Raw genomic sequence first — 21673 nt, 5'->3', positions numbered from 1 at the left:
TTCCTTGGAATAAACCTAACAGAAGATATACAAGCCCTTTATGCAGAAAGTGGGGAAAATATTGGGGGAAATTACAGAGACCTAAATTAGTGGAGTGAGACACCATGTTTGAGTTATGAGTCAATATTGCAACGATGGCAGGTCACTGGATCTGGTCTTCAGGTTCAGTGCAATGCCAATCAAAATCTCAAATGTGTAGAAGTGTATGTGTGAGTGTGTGTGTGTGTGTGATTTTAAAATCTTAGCCAAGGCACCTGAAAAAGAACATGGCTCACCAAAGAAGCCATGGTGTGAGTGAGTGCTCAGTCGTGTGCAACTCTTTACAACTCCACGGACTATAGCCCACGAGGCTCCTCTGTCCATGGGGTTTTTTCCAGGCAAGAATACTGGAGTGGGTTGCCATTTATTCCTCCTGGGTAGACTTGGATACTCTTGCCTAGGCCCGCTCTGTCTTGTATTTTACTCCAAACCAAAGATGGAGGCAGCTCAGGCAAGGGGATTTTATCATGCCTGGCACAGACCCCATTTTCCCATAAATCTCACGGAGGACAGAAGGCCCTAGAATTCAACAGAAAAGTCCCAGGGAAAGTCCCAGCCTCTGCTTCCCTAGCAGGGCAGGGCTGAATTAACCTACAGCCGTTTGAAGGATTCCTCAGAAGGTAGAATCTCAACAGAAGGCTTAAAAGTGTGAAGATACAGGAAGAATGAGGCCCCTTGATTGCTGTTGCGATACTCCCCGCCTCCTCCCAGACCTCTAGGGTGACTCACAGTTGTCTCCATTTATTTTTTGACATGGAAGCCAAGCTCTTGGTCTTGTGGGGGTCACTGATCCCCAGTATCGTGTCCCGTTGCCCTTCCTGAAGCAACTGTGTGCTGGCAGCTCTCGCAAGGGACCTCTCCAGCTGTGCACACTCCAGCCAGCCCCCTCTACCTCCAGAGTGGGTGAAATGTTTCTCTAACATTCTTTCTTCATTCAAGCTTGGACTAGTGTGATGTTTCAGAAGTAAAAACCAAACTGGGAGCCAATTATGATCTTTCCACCTCAAGCAGATGTATGTTTTTGCTACAGGAAACCTGGATGTTAAGGAGAGGCAGAGAGGGCTGGGGAGAGGGCTGCCTGGGGTCATCCCATCACCCCTTGGGAGTACTCATCACCTGACTCCAAAGGGGACCCTCTGGCCCCTCTACTTTCTTGAACAGAGCCAGCCTCTCCCTGTTTACCTGGCACCTGACAGCGTCTTCCTGTAAGTATTTACCTTGTAGAAGGGTCTTTTCACCCAAAGGAATAAGGAAAAGCCAGTGGGAGGTTTTTAGTGGCAGCACTTGTCATTCCAGAGCCCCGATGGTTTGATTTTCATCATCATGTCAGACCTGGGACAAGGGTGAAGGGGGAGCAGGGATTGGGGAATCGATGAGTGGGGGAACCTATGGAAGAGGTCTGGAATCTTCCAGGTCCTTCTAACTGCTGGGACAGTGGAGCTCAGAAATTAAAGGAACATCAGGGACTGCAGAGGCTACCATGTACTTTCTGCTCCTTTCCTGCCTCCTTCCTTCTCTCAATGGCATGACCAGGGTTGATTCAGCAAGGAAACAACAGCTCCTCCCCGCCACTGACTGCACCCAGGGGAGATTCTCCCTGCAGGACTGTGGCTCTATAGCTGTTTCCTACCATTGCTGGGCCACAGCAGTCTCTGCGAGCTACTTTCTCTCTGGGCTCTGGATTTCTTGGGAAGGAAGGAATGATGGCTCTGCAAGGGCCCACCAGGAAGCACTGGTCTGACTGGAGTACAGGGAGCTGCTCCTTGTCTGGGGTGAATTCTGAAATTCATCATGCGTGAGCTTACTGGTAATAAGATTACTAATAGTTTTCCTGGATATTGAACAGGTGATTCTAATGCCCATTGAGGGAGGCTAGCGTGGATGACCCCTAATAGCTCTGTGAGCCCTGAGATTCTGTGAGCCTGAGATCCCTAATATTATTGCTAATATGCTGTAAATTATAATAATGTTTTCAATGATGCATATCATTAATAATAATGACCGTTATCACTCTGCCTTTCCCAACCTGAAGTGTGATCTATATAAATGGTAACTCCTCAGGCGTACTTACCAGAGATGATACTTACCACTGTTACTTTATAAGAAAGAAAACTCAGGCCAAAAAACAGACTCTGAAACCAGCTTCTCACGCTGGATGCCCCTCCTCCTCGAGGAGCAGGTGCTCCTGCCTCAGGCTATTCAGGACCCTCCAGTTCTTCGCAGCTGTCCATCTGCCCTCTTCCAGGCCTCCTCCCAGCCACCTCAGAAGCTCCTGGGATTGCCACAGTTGTTATCCTTCTGCCCCTGCTTGTCTGGTACAGGATTCTAGTCCTGCCTGGGTCCCTTTGACCCAAAGCTGGTCACGTCACCATGCTGGTCCCTTTGAAACTTAAAATCTAGTGAATTCTTCCAGTCAGAGGTGCCGTGTGGGCTTGAGGCCAATCCATCCACCCATACGTCTCCTCCTGGGTAGTAGATCTATAGGTTATCTTTAAGGAGTGAAAATAGGCCATCTCTGTAAAACCAGAGACCTGGAAACCAGCTTAACCCTGCCCCTTGGGGAAGTGTGCCCCTCCAGTGTGTGCCCCGTGTCCTTCACTTTTATTTTGATTTCTCTCCACGCTAGAGAGTGCTCAGCATGCAGTAGGTCCGCAGATGCTTGCTGAAAGCACCTAGTGCTGATTGCTCCAACTCTCTCACTTTTTCTTCTGGTTCATTTTCTCAAGTTCAAGGTTCACATACCAAGATTCAAGCTCCGACCTAAAACCCAGCAAGCTCTGCATCTCTAATGGTCTCTGCAGTTCTGTAGGTAACTTCAGTGTAAATCAATTTATTGAATGTTTACCCAGCTCTGCCACTCACTAGCTGTGTGACCTTGGGCAAGTTATTTAACCCCTCTCTACCTTAGCTTCCCCAGTGGGGATGATAATAGTAACCCACTTGACTGGATTGTTTTGATGACAAATTGAGACAATCTATAGGAAGCTCTTAGAACAGTGCACAGCACATAGGAAATTCAATGAATGTCAGCTATTATCAATGTAATCTTGCAGTTCAACGTCAACTTGGAAAATACCAAGCTTGTGTCAACCTATGAATGGATGAGAACTTTCCCATAATTAGGGTAGTTAAGGCAACCAGCCAATCCCTGGTAGACAGGCAGAATATTATCCTCGAGAGATCCCCCAAGGAATGTGTGGAAAGGGTATGATAGGAAACCCAGGAGGGTAACATTCAAGATTACTGGATGTAACTGAAGGCTTAATTCTCTTCTTCTTGGCAATATTCCTTCTCAAATGGTGAACAAGATACTTGCTTGTTACCAGGACATGCCAAGTCAGAGATGGAGGGGACAGGTGTGGGGCTCTGAGGTTTTGTCTCATGGGAAAGTGGGATTGGCCACAGAAAGGTCAGCTGATACATGTAACCATGGTTTGGGGAACCAAGGACACCTCAGATACAGCACTGGGGATTCAAAGGAAAGACATTCACCCAGGAAAGACATATAAATGCTGGATTTATATCACTGCTGGATGTGCCAGAAAGCACCAATGAACACATGTTACAGAGGAGGTGACAGAAGAAGAGGGGGTGTGCTCATCATCACCCCCAGATGGGCAGTCTGGATGGAGGGGCCCAGGGCCGTGGGAGGTTGGTCAGTAGGCTGACTGGCTGTGGACCAGACAGGCTTGGGGATCCCATGGAGATGGGTGAAATTCCAGATTCACCCTCTCATCAACAGGAAGCCAGGTAAGTAACTGCAGGCTTCACTGACATCCCAGGAAGGGCCTGGATAGTGAGATCTTCCTCAGCGCAGCCCCAGAGAGACTCCAGCACTCAGTGGTGGAGAGAATGCTGGCTGTGCTTCACCAGGAGTACACTCAACTGTTGGCTAAAAGGATCAGAAGATCCTTATCCCAACAAAGCAGAACAATAACCAGACTAGAGCCTGCAATCTGGGTCCATTTCCCCGGAGTCAGTGAGCAGAAGAAAGATGTCAAACATTGTCCCAAATAAGATCATGGGACAAGACCGCTGCACTTGTCCGAAGACACTGGATGGCCCTTCTGGGGATCACAGGATAGCTGGAGAGGGAAAGGTCAGCTTCCCTCTTTGGTCTGTTGGGAAACGTATTAATTTCCCTCTGCTAGAGGCTGCAGGGAAGGGAAACCTATGAGCCTTGTAAACATTCACTGCTGTGAGCTTGGGAACTTGAAATAAGAAAATGAAAGCTGAGAATCTAAGATCTTTGGTTTAAAGGCTGAAAACACAAATAGATATTTTTAGACTGAGAAGGGGGTAGTGTTCCTTTGAGATGTTTGCGGAGCAATCCATGTAGGGGTCTGATTTTATTATTCAAAGGTAGAAACCTCAGTTGTTTACCTGTGAGAAGCCTTCTTTTCACAGCAAACTTTTCCTGCCGCCAACTGCATCACACAGGTCTGGGGAATCTAAGCGTGATGTGCAAAACTATGTGTTCAGATTTTGCCTGCTCTTTATCAACAGTCTTTTTTTTCGGATGCATGCATGCTTACTCGCTCAGTCATGTCCGACTCTTGGCAACCCCATGGACTATAGCCCACCTGGCTCCTCTGTCCATGGAATTCTTCAGACAAGAATACTTGACTGAATAGCCATTCCCCTCCCAAGGGATTTTCCCTACCCAGGAATCAAACCTGGGTTTCCTGCATTGCAGGCAAATTCTTTACCGTCTGAGCCACCAGGGAAGCCCTTTCGTTTGGATAACTGTGTCTATTTCACCAGCAGCAGTTTGCAGAAATCCCCATTGCTGCAAAAACAGAGGAAGCCCCACCCAGTTTACTGAAGCCCTGAGACCTTTACTACAAACACTGAGAACAGACAACAGAAGACACAGAAGTACTCAGCCTGTATTTACAAAAAATCGATACCCACAGACTCTGGGAGAAAAGTTACTACCCATGTGGGAAGGGGGACATCTGAGACAGTGACCTTCCTCTTACCTGGTTAGAAATGATATCACTTAAAAAAAAAAAAAGCAAGTCTAAGTTCTTTTGGAATTTTAGTGCTGTAATCATGGCAAAATAAAAATCTCCTTTGAGGAGAATCTGTGGACTGTATCAATTTGTTGACTGAACTTGGGGGAGAGGGTTGAAGTCTTGCCAGAAAGATTAATAATTCAGACAGGCTCAGAGTGTATCAGCCACCTCTCTTCTGCAAGAGATCAGAGAGCTAAAGCCTTCTGTCTATCAGGAAAGAGGATCTGGTAGGCAAACACCTCTTCAGTTAGAGGTTTTTGAATTAGGAAGAGACAGGAAGATGGGTTTGGTCTTTGGAGTGCGCTATTGTGAGGTTTTCTGTCTCTAGGAGACAAAGGTATAGGCTTTCAGGGCAGAGAGGACCAGATGAGGCTGGAGGTGGAAAACTATTAAACAAGGGACCTCTAGAGGTCACCAGGCCAGGAGGAGGAATGGTAAGGTCTGGGCAGGACCATCTGAAGCCTGGGTGGATTTTCCTGGCCAGAGTAGGAATGTATACAAGCCAAAAAAGGCCAAAAAGACTAACATGGGGTCAGAAGAAGTCACTTAACCAAGAGGACCTTGAGTCAACATTCTGAGAATTTTAGTCCTTGAGACCAAACCAAGGGCTTTCAGATCAGACTATAAATTTGACTACTTCAGCCAGGACAAAATACTGTCTGAAGCTAATGAGTTGAAGGGAGGAAGAAAGAGTGGGGGAGGTAGTGTGATGTCATGGGAAGAGCTAAGGGTTTGCAGCCAGACTTACTGTGTGACCTTGTGCAAGTTACTTAACCCCGCTGAGCCTCAGCCCTTCATCTGAAAGACTGGCATAATAGTATTTACCTTGAGAGGCTGCCGTGAGGGTTTAGTGATATGTGCAGCTGAAGCAGCAGCACAGGACCTAGAACTGTAGGAGCTCAGTAACTGTTAGCTTCCTTCCCCTTCCAGAAACTGAGCTTGCAAGTCAGTGGCTGTACATGTAGAGCTGGCTATATGAGCTCCGTGCAGTTCTCAAGCCCTTTAAAGCCAGTTAGTCTGAACTGAGATGTGCCGTGTGAAACACACATCAGATTCCCGACACCATGTACAGAAAAAGGGTACAATATCTTATTAATAATTCTGTAGTGATTATATGTTGAAATAAAAATAGTTTTAATATATTGGGTTAAATAAACTATATATTAACTTCACCTGGTTCTCTATACTTGATTTAATGGCCTTCTAGAAAATTTAAAATTACAGGGCAGCACAGACTTTATACCTCTTAGACAGTGCTGACCTAGACACTAGAGGAAGATAGGGTTGGGAAGCTGTGTTCCAGAAGCTCATTTGTTTCTCTACCGTGGGTCTGTGCTTTGGTTTGTTGTCTTGCGTGCATGTATGCTCAGTCACTTCAGTTGCAGACTCTTTGTGGCCCTGTGGACTGTAGCCCGCCAGGCTCCTCTGTCCATGGGGATTCTCCTGGCAAGAATACTAGAGTGGGTTGCCATGCCCTCTTCCAGGAGATCTTCCCGACCCAGGGATCAAACCTGAGTCTCTTGTGTCTCCTGCATTGGCCGGCGGGTTCTTTACCCCTAGCTCCACCTTGTTTTCCTGCTTCCCATGTATACCTGTGGCAGATTCATTTTGATATTTGACAAAACCAATACAATATTGTAAAGTTTAAAAATAAAATAAAATTTAAAAAAAAAGACCTTTTTGAAAAAAAAATGCCATCTTGGGCACAGAGTGGGTGGAAGGCACTCTGGCGCCCCTAGTGGCCACGTGTGGTGGTGGCCACTGTCCAGGAAAAAGGAAGCGGGGCTGAAGGTGAGAGGACAGAGCTGTCAGGTGGTAGGTAGCCTGGACAGACTGAACTATTCCTTCTTCGCCTGGAGCTTCATTCCAGACCCTCTACTGACCTTTACTCCAGGAGGGCGGGCCCATTCTCTCTTAGTTCGGAAGGCTCCCGTCTTATATGTGAACTTGGCAGGAAGCAGGCTCTCACCAGGCAGAACCAGACACAGGTGTGAGAGAAAAATGCCATCTCAAGGCCACCTTCAGAAAACCACAGAGTTTCCAGAGAAATAAACAGCAGACTTCACAGACACAGGAATGTTCTTTTTTTTTTTTTTTGTCTCTCCGAAGAAGTGTGGTTAGTTGTTTTTAAAACTGTACATTTTACTGTACACTTTTTTTTTTTTTTTTTTTAGCAAAGGAGAAGGTTGGCATTTGTATTCTGCCCACAGGGATGTCGCTTTCCAAACCTGGCAAACACAAGTGCTAGAAACATGTCATGTCACGACAGAGCTTGGAGCCGCCGACGAGAACAGACAGCTGGTTCCCCTCGCTTCCCAAGCCTACCCCTTTTCCTCTAGGCGTCTGAACCCAAAGGCAAAAAAGAGAGTGGCACTTGGGGTCACCTCCTCAATGGCTACATTTAGAAAAGGCTGAGTGAGAAAGTGCAGAGGGAAAAAGGAGAGGAGGAAAGTGGGGCAGAGAAAGGGAGGGTGGGGGAGATTTTTCTTTCACGCCACCAAGGCTGGAGGTCTCCCATGACTGCAGAAAGCTTGTGCTCCAGCGCTGGGAGTGGAAGTGAGCTTGTGGTCTCAGGAAGAGCCCGGCCCGGTCTGTTGATGACCTGGTCAGGCCCAGAAAGGGACTGGGGGAAGGCAGAGAGGCACCAGCAGAAAAGGAATGAAGACAGGAGACAGGAGGGAAGGTGAGGAGAGAGAGGAGGGGGCAGGGAAGGAGGAAGGCATGGGGTCTGGAGGCTCCTGGGCGGGAGCCAGAAGGCAGTCCTGCATAGACGGTTCCCCGCCCTCTGCCTGTGTGTTCTGGGCAGGGCTGGGAGACCACCAGCTCAGCTCCAGGCCTGAGCCCATCAGAACGTTTCAGCCCCAAATGGACTCACCTGTATGCGTTGTAGGCTGCGTGGTCGGCAAGTGGCAGAAGGAGGGAGAGTGGGAAACGGAGGCTAGAACTCTGTGGTGGAGGTTTGGGAGAGAAAGGAATGAGGTGGGGAGAGGTAGTGTGTTGGCAGTGAGGCGAGACCTCGGACAGACAGGGGCCAAGAGAGACAGAGATGCTGGGGAAGACCCTCCAGATGCTTCCAGATGCCTTCCCCCACACTGGCCACAAGTCCTCTGTCTCCTCTCACCAGTGTCTGTGAGTGTGGGGTTCAGTCTCCAGATGGACAGGAACCCGTGTGCCCCTCCTCATCTTGTCATTTCCATGACAGATCCGCCTCCTGACTGGCATCATGGAAGGCAGCCCCTGTGTCCCCGTGTCCCACCCTGAGCCACCTTCTTCAAGAACAACGAAGGACAGGCTCTACACACAGAAACGCCCTAGCCACGGTGAAGACTTGGTAACAGATTTCAGACACCACCCCCAAGAGGTACGTGGCCTTGGGCCCTGCCCTGACTTGGTCACTAACTCACTATGTGACCTTGGGCAGGTCCCTTGGACTCTGGCGGGAAGGAGAGAGAAGGTTGAAATGATCGCAAACACCTCTTCGATCTTCAAAATCCTACAACTCATTTAGTCATGAAGAGTCCTTAGTCCTTCGAGCTGGAAGGGATTGGAGATTTGGTACACTCTTGGTATTTTATGAATTAGGAGCCTGAGGTCCCAGAGAGAAGGGGTCTTGCCTGCTGTATTCAACTGGATATTGGGTGGTGGCTCTGAAACCCAGACTTGCAGCTTTGGACTCTGTGTCCAGTGCTCCTTCTGCTCCTTCGAGTCTGCTCCCCTTAAGAGAAAACCTCTTGGCAAGCCCCTCACAACCATGCCCCACCCTGTCCAGCTTCCCTTAAAAGAAGCAAAAATCCCAAAGCACCTCCATAAGTTAACATACCTTATACCCATGGGTCTCATAAAACCCTTCTCCCTCTCCCGCATGTAGAGTCCTGGAAGTTACCCTTCTGGTTTAAGCTGATGTGCTGGGTGTGGGGCGTTGTGTTTGAGAAGCAAAGGAAGCTGGGCCAGCAATGGGGGGTTCACTCACCCCTCCTGAGTGTGGGGACTTGGGAATAATGAGAGAGTCTAGGTGGAGGACTTCAATGTTCCCCCAAACAAATGTGCCACCCAAATCATTCCCTGCTTTGCTCAGCTGGCAGCAACTGCCCACTACCAGGGCTGCTGGGACCTGCTTTTGTGTGGCATAAATTCTCCATTATCTGTGTCACTGAAGAGGAGGAGTCTGGGACGTGGAAGAAATAAATTAAGAAACAAAAACAACACTGGAACCATCCGCAATCCAAAGCCGCTTGCTTATAGGCTACATTTGTGATTAGAAGGGCAGGAGCCCTGCCTTTCCAAACACTCAGGGCTCAGTCTGACATGTGAGCGATCGAGTCCGCTTTCCCTGAGCACACCCCGACGGGTGGTGGGGGACGGGCCTGGGAAGGTGTGTGTGGGTGGCGTAGTGGGGAGGGGGGAGGCCGTTGACAGGGAGACAAAATGGTCCCTGGATGTAAACATCACCATGGAAACTCCACAAAGACTTGTGGGTAAAGATGCTTCCCCTTCCCCCACCCTGGTAGGGTGGGAGGGAGGAGGCCCACCCCCAGGCCTACACCGTGCTCTCCATCACCCACTCGGAGCTGCCGAAAGTTCCTCGGGCCCCCACCAGGCCACTCTCCTCGAAGGGCAAGAGCATGCCATTTACAGAGAGGCTGCGCTTTGTCCAGATGTTCGAGACCCTCCGCGGGGGGCTGTAGCCTCCGGGGGCGACCCCTCCGGTAGCTGCGGCCGCAAAGTCCCCCATGTCGAAGGAGTGGCTGCGTTTGGCCTTGCCCTCCAGGGGCAAGGGGAGCAGGCTCCTGGCCCTGGCCGCGGGCGGCCCCAGCAGTGGCTCTCGGTCCGAGGGGTGGCCCTTGGCCGACGTCCCAGACCCCCTCCTGCCTGGAGTCCTGGAGTCCAGCAGCTCCTCCTTTCTCTGACTTTTGAGGTCCAAGGAGGCGAAGGCCCCCATGAGGCGGTCAAGGTTGGGCTTGGGGCGGGGGGCAGGGGGTGGGAGCCTCCAGGGGCCCCGTCCCAGCCCCTCCCCAATGCCCAGGGAGCTGGAGGAAGAGGAGTCGCTGCCTCGGGCCAGGCTGGCACTGAAGTCCATGAGCTCGTTGCGAACCACCACCTTGGGCGGTCCGGGCACAGGGGCCCCGCTGGGCACGCTGCCCAGAGCGGGCGGCTGGGCCCCGTTGGTCTGGGAGTGCACGTTGGTGACGGCCGCCGCGGGCTTCCCCGCGCCCTCCTGGTTGCAGACCTTGTAGCGCACCATGAGGATGACGATGAAAACCAGCAGCGTGGCCACGATGATGCCGCCGATGACCAGGATCATGGTGCCGCCCAGGATCTGGCTGTGCATGGACTGGCACTGCGGGTAGTCGGCCTTGGTGAAGAACTGGGCGCAGCCCACAATGTTGGTGGCCGTGAGCGTGGTGGCTGTGTCGTCCCACATGGCCAGCACGCACAGGTCGTAGCCAGTCCCGGACACAAGGTTGTTGACCACAAAGGCCTTGTTGGAGGCTGGGATCATCCTGGGAGGTGGAGGGGATAGGTCCAGACGGGGAGGGATGGTGAGGAGCAGTCAGGTGATGGGGGGACAGGGGCAGAAGTGGAAGAAAGAGATAGGGTGACAGAGAGGAGATGTGGAGAAGGAGAGAGCCACAGGCGCAGAGAGAATGAGGCAGAGAGGGGAGGTGACGGGTGGAGAGACAGGAAAAGGGAGAGAGGGCGAGACAGAGAGGAGGGGACCCAGGCAGGAGAACAGAGATGGGGGGAAAGAGAGAGGAAGATTCCGGGCCAGGGGGAAGATGTGTCAGAGCCGGATACACAGAGAAAGAGACATCGGCAACCAGGTGCGGAAAACAACCCAGAAGATGTGGAAATAAATCGATGATGAGTGTGACCAAGAAGGGAATGGAACAGGAGGTAGTTGACGGTGGAAAGCGGTTAGAGTTGGAGGTTCGGAGACCAAAGGGGAGAGATTCAGGGGAGAGGAGAGAGAGAAGGCATGGGGGAGGGGCGGAGGGGGAGGCAGAGAGATTAAAGATGTGAAGCAGCAGCAATTAAACAAAAGGGACTCCCCACCTCCTTCTGCCTTGTCTGCTTCAAACAGCCCCCTCAGTCTCTGGGCCATGGGGGTGAGACTCAGGTCAGCCATAGCCTCCCAGCCCGAGGGCTGCCTCCACCCGCTGTCTGTCCTGGGAGATTCCCCAGCACTGACTGAGCGCCGTTCAGAGCCTGAGCTGTCACAGACAAGGTCCTGTCCTGAGGGCCCAAGGCCATCCTCCTCTCTAGATGGCTTTCTCACGTCTCAGGAGGGACAACTTCACTGCTGCAGATGGGTTGGGGTGTGTGGGGGGGTCTAGGCAGAAGGAAACTGGAGGCGTGAAGAGGGGCGTTGCTTGGAGAGGAAGGGCAGGGTGCAATGTTGAAGACTGGGGGGAACTCTGCTTCCCAGAGTGGGGGAGGGGTCCTCCGTCACTGCCATAGCAGGCCAGGGCCATCCAAAGACCCCCGGGGCAGTATCACTGGTTGGGGAGGCCTCTACGGCTCCCTCCACCTTAAGGGAGGGTCAGAGGGGGCAGCAATCTCCCCACACTGGGGCCGGTCCACCCTAGCCTTAGCCCTTCCAGCATGCCTTCTGGTGGGAGTTCCTAGAAACGACGCCTGTCTCATCCCACATACACTCTTGCAGAAATACTCACCTAGTCCGAAAGGAGCCACATCTCCCTGCAGCCTCCCCACCGCCCCCCAGACCCACACTGCCAAAGAGCCCGGTGTGCTCCTGTCCCCTGCTACTCCAGCGCCATCTGTGCCCGTCAATGGCTCACACCCAGGCAGCTTAATTGAGACCTCAAACATGAAATCCTGGAGCCTGAAGACTTCCACCTGGGAACTGCGCACGGAGGCTGGGACTGACAGGCAGGTATTGACATCTCGTCAGTGGGCAGCCCTGGAGGCTCCTGCCTCCCGCCTCACTCTCGGCCCCTCTAGGCTGCTGGGGAAGCCACACGAGGAAATTGAGTCCTCTGCCCCATGCCCACCTCCATCCTATAGCTACAGTGCGTGGGGCAGAAGAGGTGAGTGGAGGAGTTGGGGGCCTGGATCCAGCAAAGGCACTGCACCCAGCCCCTTAGGTCTATCTGTTCCACCTGTGCGTCATGGCAAGCCTGGGCCCTCAGATCACAGAGGACTGGCCAAGGCTCAGAGAGGTTAAGTGATTTGCCTGAGGTCACCCAGCTGGGACTGCCAGGATGAGGCAGTTGGGGCTTTGACACTAGCTTCTAGATCCACAGTCTGGGCTTATTCCTTTCCACAAATGAGGATGATTTTCCTCATCTCAGTGAAAACCTTGCCCCGGCCTGTTGCAGATCAGCCAGCCCCTTCCATGGAGCAACCTAGCTCACTGAGGCTCACGCTCCTCCACAAACAGAACCTTGGTTCTGCTAGGCCCACTGCTGTGCAGAGTTCACTTCCTTCCACCTCAGGGTAGCGATGTGAGTGTCATGAGTTGGAGCAGCAGGAGCTATGCACACCCAGAATAGTGCAATAGTAGGCTGTGTGCTTAGTCACTTCAGTTGTGTCCAACTCTTTGCGACCCTATGGACTGTAGCTTGCTAGGCTCCTCTGACCATGGGGTTTCTCCAGGCAAGAATACTGGAGTGGGTTGCCATGCCCTCCTCCAGGGGATCTTTCTAACCCAGGGGTTGAACCCGTGTCTCTCAGTCTTACACACTGGCAGGCAGGTGCTTTACCGCTAGCGCCACTGGGAAGCCCGATGACAGTAGAGCAAATGCTTCAAGGCAAGTGTGTTCAGGCTCTGCTTTAGGCACCCTATGTCTATCAACTCGCTTAGCCCTACAGCAACTCTCTGAAGCAGCTACTGTCGTGGTCTTTTTTCTGCAGAGGTGTTAGGCAAACGTAACATGGCCAAGTCAGTATTTAAACCCAGGCAGTCCAGCTCCTATCCACTCTGACCCACCTCACTCGGCCACCTCTCTGGGTCATGAGTAATAAAAGAACATATCCCTTTAGGGCGGGGATGGGTTGGCTGGTTTATTGAACCCCTGATATGTGACAAGGGTTTTCACACTCAATATTGTGTTTAAACCTCACCACAATCCCAGGACACAGGAGAGGGACTCTGAGCCTAGAAATCATCTCAGTATTTAGCTGTCTTATCCTGGAAGCAGACCCGGCTATTACTACTACTACTACTACTACTACTACTACGAAGAGTAGCCAACACTGAGGGCTTCCTCTGTGCCAGGATCATTAAGAGGATTAATTCATTTAATCCAACAATTGTTGGGAGGTCGTTATTATTACTGTTTTACATGTAAGAACCTGAGGCACAGAAAGGTTAAGTTTCCTGCCTGAGAGTGCCCAGCTAGTACGTGGCAGAGCTGGGATCCGAACCAGACAGTCTGGACCCAGAGCTTCCACTCCTGATCGCTGTGCCTTGCTGCCTCACAGCCACTGCCCTGTCTTCCTGCCCTCCCTGGGGCGACGTTGTGTGGACCCTGCCCGGCCTCTCCCCATCCCCCTTGCTTCCTGAGTCAGGGAAGATCATGATGCGATGAAGCTGCAACTGGGCTGCTGTTAAGGGAGGTGTTTCAGGGTGAGGCTGATCCTTAGCAAGCAGCTGGCACCGGGGATGAAGGGTCAGGCTGGGGAAACCCTTGCACTGTAAATGGTCCATCAGAAGCAAGGCCAGATAGAAAAGCCTGCTTTCCAGGATTAAGAGCAGAAAAGCAGCTCTTGTTTTCTCTGGGGGGTTGGGGGTGTGGGTGTGTGTGTGTGTGTGTGTGTGTGTGTGTGTGGACTTAACAGGAGAACTAGAACCAGCTGGCTCAAACCTCGTTGGAAATCAAGCTTTCCTTTGCTGACAATAATAACCAACATTCACCAAGTGCTAACCTTGTGCTGGGCAGTTTACATGTAGTATCTCATTTAGCCTCTTAACAATGATAAGCTATCATTCCCACTTAGGAAAGGAGGAAGCTAAACAGTTTTCACTTTCCCTTGGGGGAATGGAGCTGAGACCAGATTTGTATCCAGGATTCAGAGCCCGGTTCTTAATCACAAGCAAGACTGCTCCCCACTCCAGGCAGCAAAAGGACGGCCTGCGTGAGAAAGTTATGTGAATCAGGCACTATTCAAACCCTAGTAACAGAACCAACCTCATCTCCTGCCCATGTGGCCATGTCCACCCCATTTTGTTCCTGACTACTTACTGCCCCCAGACTAGATCTGGGGAGCCTGGATCCCTCTTTGAGACAGACTAGGACCTGGGGCCCTTCACTGCAGTGCTTGCACCTGGACAAATGTCTCCTCGAGCAACGGCATACAAAGAAGATTCCCTTCTCCAGGGGATCTTCCTGACCCAGGGATTGAACTGGGGTTTCCCACATTGCAGGTAGATTCTTTATCATCTGAGCCACCAGGGAAGCCCTACAAAGAAGCTGCTGCTGCTGCTGCTAAGTCGCTTCAGTCGTGTCCGACTCTGTGTGACCCCATAGACGGCAGCCCACCAGGCTCCCCCGTCCCTGGGATTCTCCAGGCAAGAATGCTGGAGTGGGTTGCCATTTCCTTCTCCAATGCATGAAAGTGAAAAGTGAAAGTGACGTCACTCAGTTGTGTCCAACTCTTAGCAACCCCATGGACTGCAGCCTCCCAGGCTCCTCCGTCCATGAGATTTTCCAGGCAAGAGTACTGGAGTGGGACGCCATTGCCTTCTCTGACAAAGAAGCTACAAAGGACTAAAAGTAACTGCGTGCATGTGCAGTTGGGGCAAATTATGAACAACAAGCTACAAAAAGGCCAAAACCCAACTGCCACTTCTGAGGTGCTAGAAGCAAAAGCAGGGTCCTGTGCATGATCTCTGCACGCAGCACCAACACAGGGGTGGGCAGACCACCCAAGCCACCCTTTGAGCCTGACCCACCAATCTGTCCCACTCTTGTCCCATTTAAGGGGCCAGCTCAACCCCCTTCCCCCTGGGGGGTGAATAAGGGCAACTGTACTTGTTTCTGCTTCCTCGTGCTACAGCAGGAGCCCCAATAAAGCCTTGCCTGAATTTCTCATCTGGCCGTTAGCAATTTCCATTGATTAAAGAGTCCAAGAACCCAGGTTATTAACAACTTCACTCCTACCCACACCCTACTAGCACTCTGGCTGGAAGGCTGTGCCTTCTGAACCTCTCCCTCTTTCCATCACCACACTCATGCTTTTGCCTGGGCCTCGTCGTTTCTGGTCTGGATGGATGCAGTGTTCTCCAAACTGGCCTCCCCGCCTCTGGTTGTGCTTCCTTGAAGTCTGTGCTCAGCACCATCATCTCCAGAGTGCTCCAGCTAAAGCACAACTCTGGACGTGTCCCCTGGCCGCTGAAACAGTCTTCAAGGGCTAACCATTACCTACAAGGGATGTCCAGGGTCCTGAGCTGGGCTCCCAATCCAGACTTCCCATCCCATCCTTGCCCTTCCACTCACATACCCTCATCCTAGCCCATGTTCTTAAAACAACTCAGAATCAGTTAGGCCTTGTGGTGCAGAGGGCACACTCACAGAGCAATGGGATGATAAAGGACCACTTGTAAATGGACTCGTTACCAAGAGTGGACAGGGGATGGGGACCACAGAGCACAGGCAGTGACCCAGGGCTAGCCGCAGCCAAGCTGTTTCCAGATTCAGGAAGGAGACTCACGCAGGTCAGCACTACTCCGAGTGTGGCCCATAGGAGGGTGGTCGTTCATGAGCTGTTTGTTCCTGGTCCCTGATCAGACAGCACAGACATTGAGAGTAAGCTTTAAGAATGTTTTACAGCCATTTAGCACTGGTTGTGACACCTGAATGAGTGATCATTTTTTTCTGATAAAGTGTTTCTATGATATTCTTAAAAAAGCATTGGTCTGCAAAAAAGAAAGCTGGTCGTTCACCACAAATACCTTGAGAAGCACTGGCCTAGGCAGAGCAGGGTGCCTCAGGCTTGGCACTGCTGACACTTGGGCGATGAGTTTTGGTGGTGGGGCGGTCCTGTGTACTATATGTGTTTATTAGCAGCATCCCTGGCCTCTGCCCACTGGGTGCCAGTAACCGCCCCCCTCCCCAGTTATGACAACCAAAGATGTCTCCAGACATTACCATCTGGGGACAGAATCACCTCCTGTTGGGACACATCAGTCTAGAAAACTTGGTTGAGGAACAGAGACAACCAGTGGCAACTGTACAGGGTGAGGACCAGACAGGTACCCCAGCCTCAAGTCTCTTCCCTCTTCCCAGGCTTCTGCTACTGCTCCCCATGACCGAACCCAGCTGAAAGCCAGAGTTCATGGGCGCGCGTTGGTCAGCCTTTCAGGGCACACAGCAGTGGGCAGGAGGGGCAAATGGATCTGGAGAGGCAAGAAAAAAAAAAAAAAGATATCTGGCACAACTATTGGGTCACAGCCCTCTTTGTGAAAGACTCAACCTGAAATCTTGATAGATTTCTTTCCGTCACATAAACTGGCAACATCTCTTTTAGTAGAAAACATGAATTGCTATTTTAAGTTGCTCCAAAGTGTTAAATTTAATTAAGCTCATACGCTCTAAAGCGTAATTTAAAACTGCCACCCCAAGTGCTTACCCAGGAAACACAAAACAAGCGTTAAGTGGCTGCTTCTGAGCTGTTTTTCCTCCTCCCCCCATTAATATTCTTTTGGTATTTGTTCATTCAGTTTAACACTAGCAAATAAATATACAGCTGATTTCTACAGTTGATAGCAGAGGTTTTAGAAGAAATCACACAGGAGCATATTGGTTACTCTCTCATAGTGGTCATCATTCTCATACTGGTTATTCTCTGCCATCTGTCTTCCCTTCATCTGCCCGCTCCTGAACAACAAGGAACTACATTTCCCAGACTCCCTTGCCTGTCCCCAAGCTCCTTTGCTTCCCAGGTAGAGTTGGCCAATGGAGGCCCTAGCAGGTAGGAGGAGGGGAGAGCCTGGTATTTCTTCCTCTTTTTCTGCTTCAAGTGGTATCTGCTTGTCAGCTCCTGAGCCTCCTCTGTGATCCCACCTTCAGGGGTTCTAGCTCCTGCCAGATAGACCTGGATCTTAGGCTCTGATCAGACCATCTCCTCCATGTACCTCAAGTCCTGGGGTGGGGTGGGTGGTGGCAGTGGCTTCTGGCTATAGCTAATCTCTGCGATGCTCACCCCTCAGCAATTCCATCACCTGTAACCCAACCCCAGTACCAGATTCCTTCCTAGATCTAGAATGCTCATTTTTTCCCTTGACTGAATCCTAGGTGACATAAGAACATATACTTTACACGACAAGAAGGAAAAAATTGTTTTTTCCTTGCATTTCTGGAGAAAACTGTCATTACTTCATGTCAGTAGCATCACATCTTATCTAGTAGAACTCCAGCTGAAGGCAGCACTTTGCCACCTTCTCGGAATCACTCATCACTCCCCAAATCTACCACCTGGCACTTTTGCACAGAGCAGACCCTCATCCTGGAAATCACTTGTGTTTTCCACCTGGTGACCTCGTCTTTCGAGGCCTGACTCAGCGTCACCTCCGACCCCATCTCTACTCTCTGCTCCCACAGCCCCTCCTGCCTTCCTCCAATAGAGCCCTTCTCCACAGATGCCTGTGTCTCCCTGGAGGACATGGGCTGTGTCTTCATCTTTGCATCTCCTCTGCCAATTCATAGTATCTGGCCTTGAGTCACTGCTGAGTAAATATTTACCCTATGGTTGAGCAGTGAATGAAAGAGTGCTTTGCTAAATGTTAAGGCCTGTACAAATTTGAGGGATTCTTAGTTAAATATAATACGATGGCTGGTGACTCTCAGACACTGGCTGGTCCTAAGGAAATCTTCCTGGAAAGGCATTTTTCTACATCTTTGAAGGGCACCCCTGACAATCTTTATGAACTTGCACATAGATACATGTTGGACTGTGTGAGTGCAAGTGAATGTGTGTGTGTGTGTGTGTGTGTGTGTGAAAAGATGTGTGGGAGACATGTCTGTGTGTCTATCATTTGAGAGTTGACTGCCTGAGTATTTGTGTGTGTGTGTGTGTGTGTGTAAGTGTTCACATACAAATGGTACACAAAAGTTCTGCTTCCATCCAGCGTTGGTTACTGCTATGTCCCTCTTCTACCCAGCTTCCTCAGTGCCCCAGAGACTCCACATGTCCCCCAGTACTTCTGAGGGGACTCCCCACATGACCTCTCCCAGAGACCCTTGCAGGCCAAGTCTACTTCTCCCTAACTGCTACCTTTAAAGCTACTGCTAGCTTTACTACCGGAGAATGCGATGGCACCCCACTCCAGTACTCTTGCCTGGAAAATCCCATGGATGGAGGAGCCTGGTAGGCTACAGTCCATGGGGTTGCAAAGAGTCGGACACGACTGAGTGACGACTTCACTTTCACTTTTCACTTTCATGCATTGGAGAAGGAAATGGCAGCCCACTTCAGTGTTCTTGCCTGGAGAATCCCAGGGACGGGGGAGCCTGGTGGGCTGCCGTCTATGGGGTCACACAGAGTCGGACACGACTGAAGCGACTTAGCAGCAGCAGCAGCTTTACTACTACTACTACTACTACTACTACTACCATTAAAGCTATACTACTCCTGGAACATCTGGGAATGGGGATGAGAGAGGTTCTTAGAGGCCACCTGAGCCTGGGGGCAAAGCCTGTGAGCGGACCACCGATGACGACTGGCCCCCTTTCGTGGGCTCACTCCAGACCGCACTCCCCAGCCACCTGTGCCCTGGGCGGCGTCCAGGTGGTGAGTGCTGGCAAAGGGGACACAGCAGCAGCAGTGTGTATACCTCTGGGCCAGGCCCAGAAACAGGGGGACTCCCTGCTCCATTCTCCCTGGACCCTGGGTGCGGTGACCAGCCTCAGCCCACCCGAGGGGCGCTGGAAACCTGGTGCCCAAGTCTGCATGTGAGGAAGGCCTCCTGACAAACCTGGGAGACCACCCTGGACCCCCGGGAGAGCAAAACATCAAACTCCCCCATGCTTGAGCCTTTTGCATTTGCCTCCATTCACCCCAGGAGCTGGCCTCTCCTGACTAATCCAGCCCCCTGCAGATATAATGAGGTGACCCTGAGGAGTTCATTATGTGTAGGTGTGTGACAGAGAAAAAGAGAGGGGGTGAGTGTGTGTGTGGGGGCAGGTGACTGAAGGGGAATGTGTGTGTTTGTGTAAGAGGAAGCAGTTGGTGCTGGTGTCTACACAAGAAATGCAATTCTTGCCTTCCTGGAGTTGGGAACAGACACCACGTCTTTCACCCCAGCCTCCATCCCCTCAGCTCCCAGCACTTTGAGGTGCTCTCCCTTCCTCCCCCTCCCCCTCCCCTCCCCCATCAGCGATGCACCGGCCTCCTGCTGAGCCCCGGCACTAATTTGTAGACCACGTCAAGCTGCCCCCACTCCACTTCGCTGGCTCTGCACCCTCATTACTGGCTCTTCACAGAATCCCCAGCCTGCCAAGCTCCCTGGCCGGCCATGACATCTCAGGGCACATGAAAGGGCCTCATTAAACCAAGGCAAGCAGCCTGGCTCCCCAGCCCCTCCCTCTACCTGCCAGTCCCAAAGGGGCCGGTTGGCTTCCCTGCGCAGCTGCAAGGGAGGAGAACCCAAGCGGCTGGGTCTATCTGGCATATGATTTATTGAGTACATACTATGCACCCAGCACTTGATAGGCAGGGTCTCTCTGATTCTGCACACTGACTCTGTGAGTAGGAATAATTATCTCCATACTACAGATGAAGAAACTGAGACTCAGGTAGATCAGTCACCTGCTCAAGTTCACACAGCTGGAAGGCGGCTGAGCCAGCTTTGTAAGCCAGGGCTGCCAGGCCACCCAGCACGATCTTCCCTGTACCGTATTATTACCTTGAACTGAACTGGGCAGAATCAGATCATAGCAGAAGCAAATCTCAGTGTCTAGCTGTTTGTAAAACACAAAAAACACAAAATTGTTACTACAATGGCAGGTAACATTTATTGAACACTTACTATATGCCAGTCAGTGTTCTAAGCACTCTACCTGTATTAACTGATTTAATCCCCACAGCAGCTCTATGAGGGAGGTACTATTATTACCCCCAGTTTACACAAAAGAAGAAATCAAGGCTCAGAGGAGTTAAGTGATCTGCTCAACAGAGAAAACATTTGTGCCTGGCCGAGACTTGAACCCAGCACTCTCAATCAATGCTCTTGATAACCCTGAAGTACCTCTCGTAATAATGCTCCCCACTTTAGAGATGAGAATTAGCCGAATTGACCTGAAGCCACAGAGCTAATCAGAGACGAGAGTTCCATGAGTGGTAAGCGTTGTCCTACTACTTCTGAAAGCTTCTGGGAGGCCTGAAGGAAATGAGGGGGCTGCCTGGTTCTCTGTGGGCAGTTTTCCCATAGAGGGAGCCGCTGCCAGTGCAAAGGCCCTGAGGCAGGGACCTTGAGAAGACCGGTTTGGCCAAAACAGAGTGATGGAAAGGGAGAGTGGTGGGAAACGAAGTCACCAAATTAGGAGCCAGGAGCTGGGTTCTAGAGGCCTTGTCTGGTGTGCCAGCTCCAAGGATTAGACGAGTGCTGGTGTTGAGAAGAATTCTGAGGCTGTGTTCAAACTCAGCAGGACAGACTGCCGTGGGTCTGGAAGGACCTGTCTTTTGTATTTGTCGTTTCTGATCTCGGGATCAGAGAGCAATTAGAGAGAAGGACTGTAATTACCAATATGTATCGCAGAATCCCCTCTTCTGGTCTTGCGCCAGGTGCTGGCCTTCCCTGAATGCAGGGCCCTGAGTGATAACAGGGGCAGGCCCGTGGCTCCTTCTCAGAACAGGATTCCCGTAGAGCCGGCTCGACTCAGTGAGGGCTCCGAGAATCAAGAGCCTCTCATTAGCTTCTGAGAAGGGCCAGGGGCCAGGCTCAGTCACTGCCCCACAGCCCCTACCCCTCCTGAGAACACGGGGGCTCTCCTGGGTGCCTGAGGCACTCTGTCTTATTGGCAATGATTTTGCCCATCAGAGAGTAAAGGAGTCACATTCAACAGGAGTGAGATTCCGAGGCAGAGAACCCCAATATCCATTCCCACAGCCCTGAGGACAGCAGGCGGGGCTGGGGATCAAAACTTCCGGTTACACCGGCCTCAGATGACCTCCCTGGCTCCCCACCCCCACCCTTCCTCTACAAATGGCCAGTGCGTCCTGTTAAGGCCCAGGTCAGGTCAAGTCCTTCCTCTGCCCCATGCCCCCAGTGAGGCCTGTCTCACCTAGTCAGAGTCTCTCCTGCCCCACGGGCCCTTTGTGATCTCCTCTCAGCCCTCCCAGTTTCCCTCATCCTACTCAACCCACCCACTCTGCACCAGTCTCCTGGCCTCCCTGCTACCCCTCAGACTTGCCAAGGGTGCTCCTGCCACAGGGCCTTTGCACTGCCTGTTGCCCTTACCTGGATGCTCCTCCTCCAGACGTCCTACACTCCCTGCCTCATCTCCTTCAACTCTGCTCCAACGTCACCTCCTCTAACTGCCCTATTTAACACTGCCAGCTTCCCCATCTGTTGCCCCCTGCAAGCCCCTTACTCTGCTCTGTCTTTTCCCACTGCATTTTTATTGCCTGACAGACACTGTCGTTTGCTTATTTAC

General features: G+C 51.5%; 1 protein-coding gene across 2 annotated transcripts in view; it reads right to left on the bottom strand.

The window, feature by feature from the left end:
- Positions 1 to 7251: 7251 nt before the first annotated feature.
- LRFN2 (leucine rich repeat and fibronectin type III domain containing 2) overlaps positions 7252 to 21673 on the bottom strand; it is a 202992-nt gene continuing 188570 nt past the window's right edge. Inside the window, exon 3 of one of the 2 annotated variants that reach the window (XM_005896428.2) lies at positions 7252 to 10558. In XM_005896428.2, the coding sequence (XP_005896490.2) occupies positions 9595 to 10558 (964 nt within the window). In that variant the 3' untranslated portion in view covers positions 7252 to 9594. The remainder of the gene's footprint in view (positions 10559 to 21673) is intronic. The other variant, XM_070360713.1, reaches the window with a different exon arrangement.

Source organism: Bos mutus, chromosome 23 (genome assembly GCF_027580195.1).
Source record: "Bos mutus isolate GX-2022 chromosome 23, NWIPB_WYAK_1.1, whole genome shotgun sequence".
Lineage (NCBI taxonomy): Eukaryota > Metazoa > Chordata > Mammalia > Artiodactyla > Bovidae > Bos > Bos mutus.
This window is presented reverse-complemented; position numbering and strand designations above follow the sequence as displayed.